This window comes from Hermetia illucens, chromosome 2 (assembly GCF_905115235.1).
Source record: "Hermetia illucens chromosome 2, iHerIll2.2.curated.20191125, whole genome shotgun sequence".
NCBI classification, from domain to species: domain Eukaryota; kingdom Metazoa; phylum Arthropoda; class Insecta; order Diptera; family Stratiomyidae; genus Hermetia; species Hermetia illucens.
This window is the reverse complement of record NC_051850.1, coordinates 173,300,106-173,314,396: the sequence shown is the minus strand read 5'-3', so window position 1 is coordinate 173,314,396 and position 14,291 is coordinate 173,300,106. Positions and strand designations below refer to the sequence as shown.

General features: G+C 41.9%; 2 protein-coding genes across 2 annotated transcripts in view; one reads left to right on the top strand and one right to left on the bottom strand.

The window, feature by feature from the left end:
* Positions 1–11,792, bottom strand: part of LOC119647672 — a 118,797-nt gene extending 107,005 nt beyond the window's left edge. The window contains exons 1-2 of the mRNA XM_038048750.1: positions 11,041–11,792; positions 10,747–10,957 (exon numbers count right to left, since the gene is read on the bottom strand). Coding sequence (XP_037904678.1) covers positions 10,747–10,957; positions 11,041–11,186 — 357 coding nt within the window. The 5' untranslated portion in view covers positions 11,187–11,792. The remainder of the gene's footprint in view (positions 1–10,746; positions 10,958–11,040) is intronic.
* The window catches only part of LOC119647676 (cilia- and flagella-associated protein 298), a 300,430-nt gene that overhangs the window by 124,452 nt on the left and 161,687 nt on the right, over positions 1–14,291 (top strand). The window lies entirely within an intron of this gene.

Genomic DNA, 14,291 nt, shown 5'->3' with positions numbered 1-14,291 from the left:
AAGTGCTACAGGGAATGGTACTGGTCGAGCTTTGCGTGACACACGTTTGGCTTCGTGTTTGAGGGCGGACAAGATTTGTGCTTTAGTACACTTTCCAAGTGCCTCAGCGAACAGTTATGGAAATTTCATCTTGATCTCTGCTACTACGAAGCTGCCTTCAGTGTCGGCATTAATGTTGCTGCAAACTAGCGGGTCATACCTTGGAGAAAATTATCGACCTAATAGTTAGCTTTGTTCGACTATCTCTTTTTGAGATTCTTATTAAGTACTTATTAAATACACTTCCCAACCGATGGATCATATCTTTAAGTGCATCACCGAAGCAGACAAATTTCGACAAATTGTGTAAGGCAATCACTGCAGGATCTTTTGCATTTCTTGGGAACCACCTCAAAAAGAAGAAAAGATACGGGGGGGAACGCGATCTTGCCTGTTGATTCACATGCATCACAACCAATTTTTTTATCGCCCGTCTGCCTATCTAATTTCACCTCATCATCGCTTCTCGGCAATTTTCCATCAATTCATGCAGTCTGGTCAAATGGTCGCCGATATTCCATTAAGTCATTAGCTGATCATTTGAAACACAGAGATTTACAAATATTGTCCCGCACAGCTTCATGGCAATACATACCCAAATACTTCTCCATGTCCGAGATGAATCCGTTAGGCGAAATGCACTTAATTGCATGCTCGCCTGGCTATCTGCATAGCATTGCTATACTAGCTATAGTAAGTTAAGGATCATTTCTGTTTTAAAATATAATTTGAAAAGAATATTTCAGGGACGTCAGCTCCGAATATTTCGGAGTGGGGAATTAGACATTAGAAACCTCCAAATTTTACGAAACATGTAGAATGAATTATTAAGAGGTTACTTTTAGCTATATTTTATTTCTTTGAAGGATATTGTTGTGTGATATTTGATTCCATTGTAGAATTTTTAAATAAATCGCTTTCAACATGATACTGTACTTTGCACATATCAATGTTAACTATTATTTAAGTTGTATCCGTCCACTTAATGCACATCCTTTCCCATGGAAATATTTCTGCAACTTTCAGATACCCTTTTCAATTATTCGATTATACTTGTACGTGTCGAATCCTAGCGTAAGCACCTGGTGCCTGTTAACGATGAGTAGATTCTTATCAGGATGGGAATGACTAACCATAATCCAACAAAAGTCGTCTCGTAGTAACGAGAGCTTTTTTTAGAAAGTCATGCTCGATGACGTGCTTGTTGATAAGGTTTGACATTCATATTTATGATTCGAAACATTTGCAAAAACTACCCTTGGAAGACTATACTCCAACGAAAATTTCCAAGTGTTTCTTGTGTTTCATTACTAAATTTGTGAATATATAGTGTAGGTATTTAGTGAAACCAATAACCATTCCTTAGAAACACATTTAAACTTAGGTTCTTTTGGGAACTCTGATGCTTGAATCGTGTTGCGATTAAACGATAAAGACATCGAGTAAATACGAATAACAAATGGCAACTGTTTACGTTGTCATTATGCTAAAAATAGGATTGAATAGAAACAATCAACCAACGTAAACTATTGATATTTCTTAAATAGTCTCGAAGCAATCGATACAGTCTAGTAAATGTGAAGGGATGCTATTTCCGTAGATGTCTTCCGTTTAAATAATGAATTTCCCTAAATTATTGTGCGTGGTGATAAATTTGTAACTATGGTTAGGGATGAAAGGAAGTTGTAGAAGCGTAGATATTTGGTACTATAAAGGCGCTGACCTTGCCACACGTGTAACTCATTAGATGCTAACCTTGACTGTTATTATTTATATTGTAACCGTCAAATGTCAGCCAATAGGTTGCATGCATAATGTTACTAGTACGATATGACTGAATTGTATAAAAGAAAGTTCATCAGGAAGTCTTTATTCCTACATAATTTAGCTCCTATTGGTTTTGAAATTATGATGGGTCACAAAAAGTGGGAGTTAGCAAATATTGCCATGACCTTCCGCTTGGTAACGCAAGCTTTCTATGATGAAGGAACTTTTTGAGTAACCGAGATTAATCAGTGTATGCTGACCAATTCCTGCCGGTCCTTTACAATTCTTTACGATGACTTAGACCGCCCCAGGTCGGAAGCACGTAAGATTGGCTCGAACTGAAAACAATCTTATTGTCAGGACAAACGTTTGCCATCAGCGTGTTTTTGAAACCTACATCTCTTAGCCTTGTATTCTGGGCAGTAAAACAGCAAGTATTCTAGGGTCCTATGGTGCATCTGGAACAATTGGGAGAATCATTCAATCAACAGCAGGCAGCTACGGTTTGAAATAGTACCCGCACTTTGCTGACCCCACTTGACTCCTCATGATGATTCTTTAATATTATAGATGAGTTTGTCCATCAACGTACGCGTTGCCAGTGACTACACAGTTTTTTGGGCTTTCTGCAGTACAAAAGATGCATTTCTCACATAAGTAAGCCGATTGAAATTATGCCTTCTGCAACCAACCCTGCATTGTCTGATGTTGTTCTTTATGGACTGTACTTCTTCTTTTTCTTTTTCTTCAGCCTTTGTCCCGTTCACAAGCGGGGTCGGCTCATCGTGATCGGCTTCGCCATTTGACTCTATCGAATGCCTGATCTGGGTGCAATCTCGAGGCTTTCAAATTCCCATCCAGCGTATCAAGCCACCGTTGCTTAGGTCTGCCTTTTGGTCGTTTACCATCGACTTCGATGTTCAGACCAATCTTGGCAAGTGAATTCTCGTTTGCACGAATTGCGTAACCATACCATCGAAGACGCCTCTCTCGCAACTTTTCCACGATCGGTGCAACCCCATAACGATCGCGAATATCCTCATTTCGGATGTGATCTAAACGTGTGACGCCACTAGTCCAACGTAGCATCTTCGTCTCCATTACCGCAAGACGCCGTTCATTGTCTTTTATGGTCGGCCAACACTCAGAACCATAGAGAGCGACTGGACGGACGACATTGCGGTAAATTTTAGACTTGAGACGTTCGTTGATACGTCGATCACAAAGGACACCAGTTGTGGAACGCCACTTCATCCAGGTTGCGTTAATGCGTGAAGCAATTTCATAACGCAGTTCTCCATTGGCTGATAGCGTTGACCCGAGGTATTTAAATCGCTCAGTTCTGAGCAGATCACTGCCGCTGACAGTGATTGTGCCTGTTTCATGGGGATCGGTCGTCAAAAATTCAGTTTTGTTTAAATTCAATCTGAAACCGTGTTGCATGAGGTGATCATTCCATTTTCGAACAAGTTGCTGGAGATCATTTTTGCTATCAGATGCTAGGAAAACATCATCTGCATAAAGCAGTGTGTAGGGCGCTGGACGTTGGATATCCCGTGTGACGGTGTCCATAACAAGGACAAAGAGGAGTGGTGAGAGGGCACTTTCTTGATGAACACCAACAGAGACACGAAGCGGTTTTGATACACCCGCCACACTTCGAACTTTACTTTTCGCATCGTGGTAGAGCAATTGAATCCAGCGCACGAGTTCTTCTGGCACTAAGTGTTGTCGTAGATCATACCAGATGATTTCGTTTGGCACACGGTCAAATGCTTCTTCTAGATCCAGAAATGCAATGTAAAGAGGGCGATGTTTCTAACGGTGTTTCTCCATGAGTAACCACGCAGCGTATATTGCGTCAGTAGTACCGCAGTTTTTGACAAATCCAGCTTGATTCACGGTTATTTCAACGATTTCGCGAATACGGTTGTCAAGAATGCGTTCAAAAATCTTCATGGTATGGGAAAGTAACCGGATCGGACGGTAATTTGAACATTCTGCTGGGCTACCTTTCTTTTTCCATATTGGAACAGATGGTGTTCTTCCTTCCTGAATAACCCGGTTAAAGAATTTATTGAGCCACAGTGTTGGGTCCCAGCTCTTCACTTTCCAGAGCTCAGGTGCGATGTCGTCAGGTCCTGTTGCTTTCCCCGATTTCATTTGTTTCATTGCCTCCTCGACTTCAGTTGCGCTGACTGGTGGAACTGCTCCAAATGTCGGCAATGATTGTGAAAATGGAGGATGAGCAAATTCTTCAGTTGAAATCTGCTCGAAGTATTCTCGCCATCTATCCGTTGCGGCTCGACGGTTGGTAAGCAAAGTACCGTTCTTGTCATTTACATAACAGAAGTGTTCGATATCCTGTGTGCGTTCATCACGACTTTTAGCAAGTCGATACAGATCTCTCTCGCCATCCCGAGTGTCCAGTTTGTCGTAAAGATTTTTGAAATGGTTTGCTCGGGTGCCCGCGACCGCTTTCTTTGCTTCCCGGTTGGCATTCTTATAAATTTGCCAATTAGCAGGCGTTTTATCGTCGAGAAATTTGTGGTAGAGGCGTTTCTTTTCACGGACCTTCATTTCAACACCATCATTCCAAAGCCAAGTGTCTCGGTTGATGTACCGCTTACCCGGCTTGGTGACCCCGAGGGTTGCAGAGGCCGCTTTGTGGATCGTGTCTTTCATTTGGTTCAATGATTCTTCCACATTCGTAATGGTTGGCAATCGTATGAGTGAGACCGTTTCTTCTTTCTTCTCACCAAATCGCCACCATTTAATGCGCGGCGGGCCAGTGCGTTCCTCACGCTGTTTTATCGGTGGCTTAATTCGCAGGACGGCAATCAACGGCCGATGTTGAGGTGCGATGGTCTCATAGGGAACGACTTTGCAATCAGTGACAGTGGTAAAATGTTGGCGTCTTATGAGAATATAGTCGATTTGCGTTTTATTGTCCCCACTATAAAATGTGGGAAGATGAGACAATCGTTTGATGAACCATGTATTCATAAGTACGAGGTCATGGGTGTCCGCAAAATCGATTATACGCTCGCCACCTTCATTGCGCGCTGCGAACCCCTTTCCCCCATGGCACCTGTTACCGTCTGCCTTTTCACCCACATGACCATTAAGGTCGCCGGCAATGATTATGTAACCGTCAGCAGGCACGTGACAGGTCTTTTCATCGAGCAGTTGCCAGAAGGCGTCTTTCTCGGCATCAGGCCGACCTGTCTGTGGTGCATACGCGGTGAAGAAGTGAATAGTGCGATCAGCTGATATAATGGTGAGCTTCATCAGCCGATCATCAAATCGTTCGACTTCTTTAATGGCATCACGGAAACCCTCTGAGATGGCAATGCCAACACCATATTGAGTGTGTGGGTTACCAAAGTAGAGAAGTTTGTAGCCATTTTTACCGCGTTCGCGTTCAATGTCGCAGCTTTTGGCACCATCTCGAAGTTATCATTTGGATGTGTTTCCTTTTTTTATTTCATCCGATTAACACAAGCTCTGCTTCTATAAGGACGCATACTAAAGTATTGACCACGATACTCCAGCTGTGAGTAATCTCCAGCAGTGTTTCGGAAAGCTAATAATCTTCATCGCAACGGTCACAGTGACACTGTTCCTCAATAGTTAATAGCGCGAAGTGAATTTAGTATTGAGGATGCTGGGAGTCCTGAGTACGCATCCACCTGATGACGGATCGCACCACGTGGGAAGCAACTTACTTCCTCTCTTGTAGTTCACGGACTCTTCTTTTTTGGGTTAAGCACCCAAGTTGACTGACAGTTTCGTTCAGAGCAGAAGCAACTCATCAGACACTAACACACTAAACGCAACTCTAAATTCGCTTCGGCCTGGTTGAGGTCTAACGGATTTCACTTCAATAGAATTCGTAATCGTTACGTGTTTACGATTATATATAAATGGAGCGATTACCATCTGTCGTTGCTTTCGGTCACGCTGCAGGACAGGGCAGAAGTGAGGCAGTGTCTGATGAGTCGCCTCTGCCCAGGACGAAATCGTCAGTTCACTTCTTAGGAAAATTTGGGTGTTCAACCCAAAAAAGAAAAGTAAATTAAGTAAACGCTAGACTTGCAGATACTATGAGACTCCGGATCTGAAAGGTAAGACCCAATGACAATGTAATGACGCGTTGCGTTAATGATCACTAGATATTAATAGCACTAAAATTTCATCCAGGTTCATAATTCATTTGCATTTTACATTTAAAAAATCAGGGGTTCCTATCATTTCTTAACATGCTGTGGTATTCCCTATTTGAACATATATTCTATGGTTCCCTTGTGCAACTCGAAGTAGAAATTCCTTTCCCACAAAAACTAACCTATATTTCTACCCATCCCTGAGTAAAATATGTTCTTGCCAGATTTATAAACACTCTCATTGCGTCCATCATGACCCCCGAACATGCCTGTTATATATATTTCTGTAGCTTCAGTCTTTCCTGACCTTTACCGTCACCAGTTTGACCGCCGCCTAAGTGGAGAAGCTAATTTTTACATTCTGCGCCTGATTGTAGGACTTAAGCGGAGCTCTCATCGTCGCAACCTGCGGTTTTCCTCTCCAAGATTTCAGAAACTACCTCTTTCGCAGCGATATCCTCGATGTCTTTGCATTCAATAGTGATACCCTCCTCTGTAACCTCCTTATATGCCTCCTGCTCTAGAGATGTCTTTTATTGATCTAAGAGCTTGTCCGTGGTTATAATTTTGGACTTTTTAAGTTACTTTCTGAGTCAAAACTGCAAGTGTAGATAAAATATTCTAAGACTTTTCATTCCTTGTGTAATCTATATAAGACCCCGATGCTAATGCATCCAGGCTTTCTGAAGGTTGCAGCCGTACTTATTTTGTCTGCAATTCCAGTCTGACTGTCATATCTAACCAAGCCTTTCTTTTTTCCCCGAACAATTGCTTTTATGCGATATTTCTCCAATCCAATCTGCATGCCGATATCCCTGCTGAGCTGGATGGTGATGTCCAACAAGGAACGAAGTTGGCCCTCGTCTTTAGAAGAAGTTATCCCTTTGGTAAAAAATCCTGGAACTTATTTAGGATCGGCAATCATTTAATTAAAATGATTTGCCATTACCCTGTGATTGCTCTCGAACCGTTTCAGCCAAAAGCTATGAATCTTATCAACTCCTGGTGTTTTCCAATTACCTGTTTTTCAAGTGCTATTTCTACGTCAGCTTCAGTTGCATTATTCATGGTTATTTCGAGAACGGCCTCGTATGAACGCATAAGGTGTGGCAGCTGCGCTGCCTTTAAATTTCAACAGCTGGGTTCACTCCGAATACTTCTCCAGAAGTTTTCTGCCTGGTTCAGATCGACGTTACCTTTTCGGACTGAGTTTGTGAGATTTTTATAGAATCCCCGTTGGTTTAGGAAGAACAAGGTGTTTGTCTGTCCTTCGCTGAAAGCTTTTTTGATACCTACGGATGTGATTGGAGCATACCGCAAGTTTCTGCTTCAGCACCTCGAGGAGTTCTTCGATTGGAACATCGTTGGAGCGATGGTAGTTTTCAATGATGTTGGCAACGCATCTATGCACTCTTGGTGGTAGATTTCCAAGAAGTTCTTGCGTGGCAAGATCAAGATCTCCTCTCTCAACTTTTCGACTCTTTTATTGAGCGGAGATACCCAGAACGGTAAATTCCTCCTGGGAATACCTCGATTATTCGCTTTAAGATGTTGCTTATGGAGACGAATAACCGTGGCAGCTGCACGTAGATCAGGCTGTGAACGTCTGTAGCAGAAATTTCGCTAGTCGATTAGCCAAAATTCTGTCAACGACAGTAATGATGTAAGTAGTTGCCGAAGTAAACTTTAATTTTGGGATCTTTGGCCCAACGTCTGGGAGAATCTCAGCATATTCTGGGAATGCGGTCGAAGCCTTATTTTAAGTTGTGTCGACATCCCCAGTTACTAAGCTTCTCCTCATTACTGGGTTCATGGAATGCCTTAAAAGTGGGGTACTTGTGTTGCTCCTTTGACAAGTCCGATAAGTTGTTGACTCCAGACCGAGCTCAAGAGAAACCTCTTGGAAGATTTGTTGCCCCGTTGGTAGGGCAACTCGGTTGTTATTCACTATCACCCGGTATTGATTGACGACGTTCTGTTCCGGAACATAACTCAGTTCTGGAAATCAGGTTATGAACGAGTCATGCAGTCGGTGTCTATACCCTGATGGATTCCGTTCCAAATCCGTGACACGGTTATAGGCGCGAACGATAAATTCATTGAGTGAATTCGTCCAAACCATAAAGCGCCTAGGTCTTCCGTCCCTGGTGGTTGACGGTATAACCGCCAACACATCCAAGCGCCAAGAGTCGTTCTGATGTTGTTGAGCGACCCTTTACCGTGTTGGATACTGTCTTCGTGTCCCTGGGACCCCAATAAAATTGTTAAAATTGTGCTCCATTTTATTCCCACGAGTATTGGGGTACTAGTCAACCCTGCAACAGCGCCCCAATGCTGCAATATCTCATGGCTACCTACGAAGGTAGGGAAGGTATTCGGAGGGGAGCCGCTGAAATACAGTGTAAGAATAGGTAAGGGGACACGAACAAAAAAAAAACGTTCTGCTTGTTCACGGCTACTTGCTTACAAGACTAACTTGCGATATGCGTAGTTGATCCGGTAGGCCATGTGATTATCCGGAACCCATTATACGCGCCTGGTCGCATGCAGTTCTGCGTTTGCCCCTCAGGTCGGTATTAACTTGGTACTGTCACTCACGTGACGGGATGGAATAATTATAGCTCGAGGTAGGAATATGACAGCATACACCCTTTGTTGTTGATGTTTATTTGCCAAGAGCTTACTTGGGAAGAGAGGTTTAACTTTGTTCCTACGAGGGGGACCAATAAGTTCCGGGAATTACGCTGTAGCTGGGAGGGCGAGTGGGGGAACCTATCGTTTGACCACGTATCCGTTAGTGTTACGCCACCTGCATCAGTTGTGTCGCTGTGAGTGCATCGGTTCGCCTGTGAGATTGTTTTTAGTAAAACAACTTTTTACATTTTGGCGAAAACGTAATGGCAGATTGTCGAGAACAACGCACGGCTGTCAAATTTTGTTTCCTTTTGAGGAAATCCCCCGCGGAAACTATTGTAATGCTTAAGACTGCTTATGGGGAGAGTTTACGATTGGTTTCCACATTTTAAAAATGGAGAAATGTCTATTGAAGACCAACTTCGTTCAGGACGCCCCTCAACGTCAAGATGAAAACGTCGACAAAATCAATGCCCTCGTTCATGAAAATCATCGCCGAACCATTGATCAACTCTGTGAGATGTGGGGAATGTCATCGAGTTCAATTTAGAGAATTTTATCCGAAGGGTTGCAGCCAGATTCTTCCCGCGCCTTCTCACAGACGAGCAAAGGGGGGAGCGTCGACTTCAGACATGTTTTCAGCTCGAAGAGGACCCTGAATTTTTTTCCAAGGTGATTACTGGTGATGAATCGTGGTGCTATGGATACGACCCCGAAACAAAGTAACAATCAAGCCAGTGGAAGACAGCTGGCTCTCCTCGTCCCAAAAAAGCTCGCCAAGTGAATTCAAACATCAAGACAATGCTCATTTGTTTCTTCGATTGCGGAGGTGCTGTGCACGCGGAGTTCGTTCTCCCGGGTCAAACTGTCAACCAGAAGTTCTACTTGGAGGTTTTGAAAAGATTGAGGGAGAATATTCGGAAGAAAAGGGCAGATCTTCCATCATGACAACGCGCCGGCCCACACCGCCCTTTCTGTGAAGCAATTTTTGACCAAGAACGTCATGACACCGATTGTCCACCCAGACTCAAAAGAAATATGAAAGGAAAGCGTTTCGCCACTGTGGAAGAGGTGAAACAAATATCGCTGGAAGGCTTAAAGGACATCCCGATGAGTGAATTTAAAAAAAGTTTTGAACAATGGAAGAATTGTTTGAAGAAGTGCGTTGTAGTCAAAAGCGAATACTTTGAAGCTGATCAAAATTTGGTGTAAAAATATTGAGAAATAAAGAAGTTATGACGAAATTCCCGTTTTTTTTTTGGGGACCCCCTCGTATATTTACGTAAAATGTAAATTTTCTTCCTTTGAAATAGTTTCCTTATTTTGATCTTTTAATGAATATTCTGCAGGAAATTTTTTTCAACGGCTGAGTTACTCGTATATAAGGCCTCGTCCTGGTACACAAAAACTCGCATCTATCTTTTTTCAAACAGAAAAAGCATCCTTTTTCTGCTTGGTAGCTTTCTTCTGTCAGATCCATTCTTCGTTATTCCAGTCAATATATAAATTCAAACGAACCTTTCAGATTCCATTCATTTAGTTGTTTTCAAAACATTACCCTTCCAATCGACCTCCCTTGTTAGTACTAGGCAGCACACAATGTAGACTCGTTTTGGGGGAGTGAATTTGTGCTTTCTTGCCATTCGTTTTGTGTGTTTATTTTGAAATTCCGTTTCCACTTCTAATCCGATTCACTTTGAAATTTAATACAATACATGGGATCATTCTACTGTGAAAAAGGTCGAATACTTAAAAAGGGGGGAATACTAAGAAATGGTAAAGCAAGGACTACAGATGGCCACTGAAAACAATATCAACTAATAGAAAAACACTTCCAGCAAAAATATCTTCTCTGTTACCACCAAACCCTATTAAATGGGGCAATGATAACTTGTTAGGAATCCATTAGCTTTGGAGAAAGAATGGAGACCACAATGGGGATATTCACCATAGTAAATTTATAACGATATCCCTCATTAATTGATCCATATTTTTGTCATATTTTCCGCTAGACATGAGTGACTTTCAGTTGCTTTATATTTATAGAGGACCCTATGGGGGATTATCAATTAGATTTTGGACCATGTAATGGCATGTTGTTGACAAATACTATGAACATTTTGCTCGTTACAATTCTCACCTGAGGGCACGCCGTTGTAGCTATCCTTGTACAATTATTCAATTGGATATCTGTACCATTTCTCCTTACAACAGAATGTATCTGAGGGCAGTATCCGCTCGTTTTAGTTAAACACCATTCACCACACGAAGCCCAGGGGCAGTTGTTGGGCATCGCCAAATCTACTGTATTGCACATTACCGGATCAGGCTCGAATCCTGATTTGAAAGCTCTAACAAAAGGATAACAAAAAACAAAAACAAAATTGAAAATTAAACCTTGAATTGTTGGATGAAAGAGAGTTCATTGCGTTACTTATAAGACGGCATATAGATAGCGACGCTCAGGTAGACTATCGACACACAGGATAACACTATGGTCAGCTGACAAATGCATATCGAACCACATATTCGATTGTCTTGCTCTGGTATGACACGCGGTTTGTTCGATCTACGACCCATTTAGCAAACCAATTAACGAAAAACTAAAGAAAATAATAACCCTTTTCCACGGATTGCTGAAACCACGTTACAAACACATTTTCTTCCTGTTCACCCCCGGATTATTTTCGCGGTCACGAAGCACGAAACGTCCGTCCTACTTCACAGAAAGTGTCGCGACTAAGGAGTGAACTGTGAGGAAACTCGGGGAATGCCACGAGCAGACAAAACTGGGGCACACATAGAACTTGTTGATATTTTTCGCACAATTGTTGCCACCAACAACCCTCTGCGTGTGTAGATATTTATTCACTTGAACTTTTTATATTGATTAAACAATCGACCACCAAAACCAACACATACTCTTTACCGCAATCAATTCTTATCATAACCTTTGCAACCTTTTTGCACCCAAGACAACGAGAATATAATTTATTAAAAGACCGAATACACTATTCTAATTAGGGTGACTTCCATTGTCCTTTAGCGCGTGGGAACAGCGGAAAATGGTCAGACACGTCTGTTGAAAGTTTGAAATACGATACTACAAGGTACTGAAGGGAATAAACAGGAGCGTAAATCTGATTCCTGTCCGATGGGTCAGACTGAACTTTCGCGTATGATATCCTTAGCCTTGTAAAGGTACGATGTGACCACCCACATTCGTCAGGTCTAGATTATAAGGTACCCCACTATGGTACTCCTTGGGTATCCCCATGAATGCAGTGACGCTTATAAGTGTTCTGTCTGGTTACTATGGGTAAAAGGAAGCGAAGGTGATTTAATATTGTAACGTCCTCAAAAGATGAGAGGATCCTGTAAGGAAATCCGGTTGTGTTGGAATTCAAATTAAACCCAACAGTTCTCCTCAAATGTCACAGGGAATTTCCCAACATTCAGAAGACTTTTGCACATTGAATTAGCAACTGGAAAACCCGGCATGTTCCGCCTTTGATAACCACCGAATATCCTTGTTGCGCATACTCCACTAAAATAGGGGAAAATTTATCATCATAACAAACCCAAACCAAAAACATATTACTCATAGGTTGTAGTAGGAGAGGGCACACGAAGGTTACAGACGTGCATGAACCTTTGCAAGTCGTCTCAACCCCGACTCGACTGCACCATCCCCCAAACACTCATCTTGACAGAAAATCAAACAATTGAATCATCTGAGTTGTACATGAAACTCCATTCATTGCCTTTAAACCCAATTAATTAACTACCTCAAAAAAAGGACAATTGGGATGCCGGTGGAGGAGTTCCTCATTGAAGCGGTGAATAAAAGTAACATGAGATTACTTTTAATTAAAACACCTGAAAATTTGATGAAATCGTTGGTGTTTAGTGTTTCTTCCGTGAAAAAGGACGAAATTTATTTTTTCTCAGTGGAATATCGATTTCTATGCTCCCGTTTTTCACATTTTGAATGATATCGTTTGTTTGACTAAAATATGTTTGGATGGAAGGAGAATGGGTTCCGGTTATTAGCAAGCAATTTTCCCGGGGGAGGTGAAGATTAACCAAATTGGCACTTAACAAATGTAATTAATAATGGATTCAGTGAAAGCTGGGTTTGAATTTCTGTATTGTTGTCCTTGAACGGTTCGCTGATTAGTATCAATTGAAGCGCAACATGCCCCACACAAAGTAATTAGTACGAAGATTTATTTGGCATTGGGGTGATGTTCTGTGTGAATAAATGGGAAAGTCAAATGGATGTTTTTTGATTACCATATCGTAAGGCTGGAAGAGTTATGGGGGAGAGCAGGAGGTGGGGATATGGACAAAATTTATAGATGAATCTTTGTTAGTTGACAGTTTAAGGGGTCACACCCTTCTAGAATTTTCCAGCAATCCACTGTTTCTATTAAAGGTTACAGCATACCTATAGACTGTAATAAGTCGATCAAACCTATAATCAACAGAAATTTTATTATGCTGCCTATTGCCAAGTGTTTCAACCTGGCACCTGGTGGTAATTATTCTCTCTGGTGTCTCAACCTACTTTGCATAAGTGCCGGGTGCTATTGAAACTCGACATTTTGTAGAGAACGGACGTGTCTACAAATTGATATTATTAATAAAAATAATTTAAAATTGAAATTAAATTAACTTTTATCAAGAATATAAAAAGATACTTATATTACCTAATTAATAATACATAATTTAAAACTTAATTGAAATTAATTTACTTTTGAGTTGTTATCTAACTTATTTTTCCTTAAAAAGTTTTGAGAGAAAATTGGTTTTTTTTGGCTTGGCGGGAATGAGCGGCGAGCCGCCGGCGGGTGGCGGACCAGACCGGCCCCCCACCATAAGGCCTGAGGGCACTCGGATCGGTCGTGGAGTCCACAACGAGGAGGATCCAGACTTGAAAATCGCCAAAGTGAGAATAGCCAACCTTGAAAGAAGAAATGGCGAGCTGGCGAAGACACTCGAAGATTTGAAAAAGCAAATGACAATGTTGATAAAAAAAATGGAAAGCTTACAGAGCAGCTAATCGCTGGGGAGGCGGGCCCGCCGTCTCCAAAGGTAGCCAGAAAAAAGATTAAGCTTTCTTCGACTACTTTTGCAGTCATGGAGGAACCGGGCTGCCTTGAGGGCGAACAAGTTCTCGACAGCGAATCTGCCCGTATGGAGAGCAGTAAAGCAGACGATACGAGAGTCAGCGACAACGGTGGCGATGGAAATGTCCCAGAAGAGGATGCTAACTAGGCAAGTTGCAATAGTGAAGATGGAAAATTGGGTGAGTTTTTGCTCTATGTTTCCAAAAAATTAAAGAAAAAAACAAAACTCAAAAAAAAATGTTAAATAATCTAAAAAATAATGCAAGTACGGGTGAAAATTTAAAAAATGGTCCGACTGGGGATACAATTAGCACCCGAAATAAAGAAAAGGGGGAAAGGGTGCCCCCCATTAATGTTTATAAATTAGGTGGTAGAGATTTAGCCACTCTACTTAATAGGAGCGCGGGGCTCTCAAATTTTGTTATTCAAAAGACGGGGGCCGAGAGAGCCCAAGTCAAATGTAATAAAATTGCAGATTACAAAAAAGCACGGGAGGCCCTCGAGCGAGTGAAGGCTCCTCACTTCACCTACACTCCAAAGGAAGAGAAGGTGC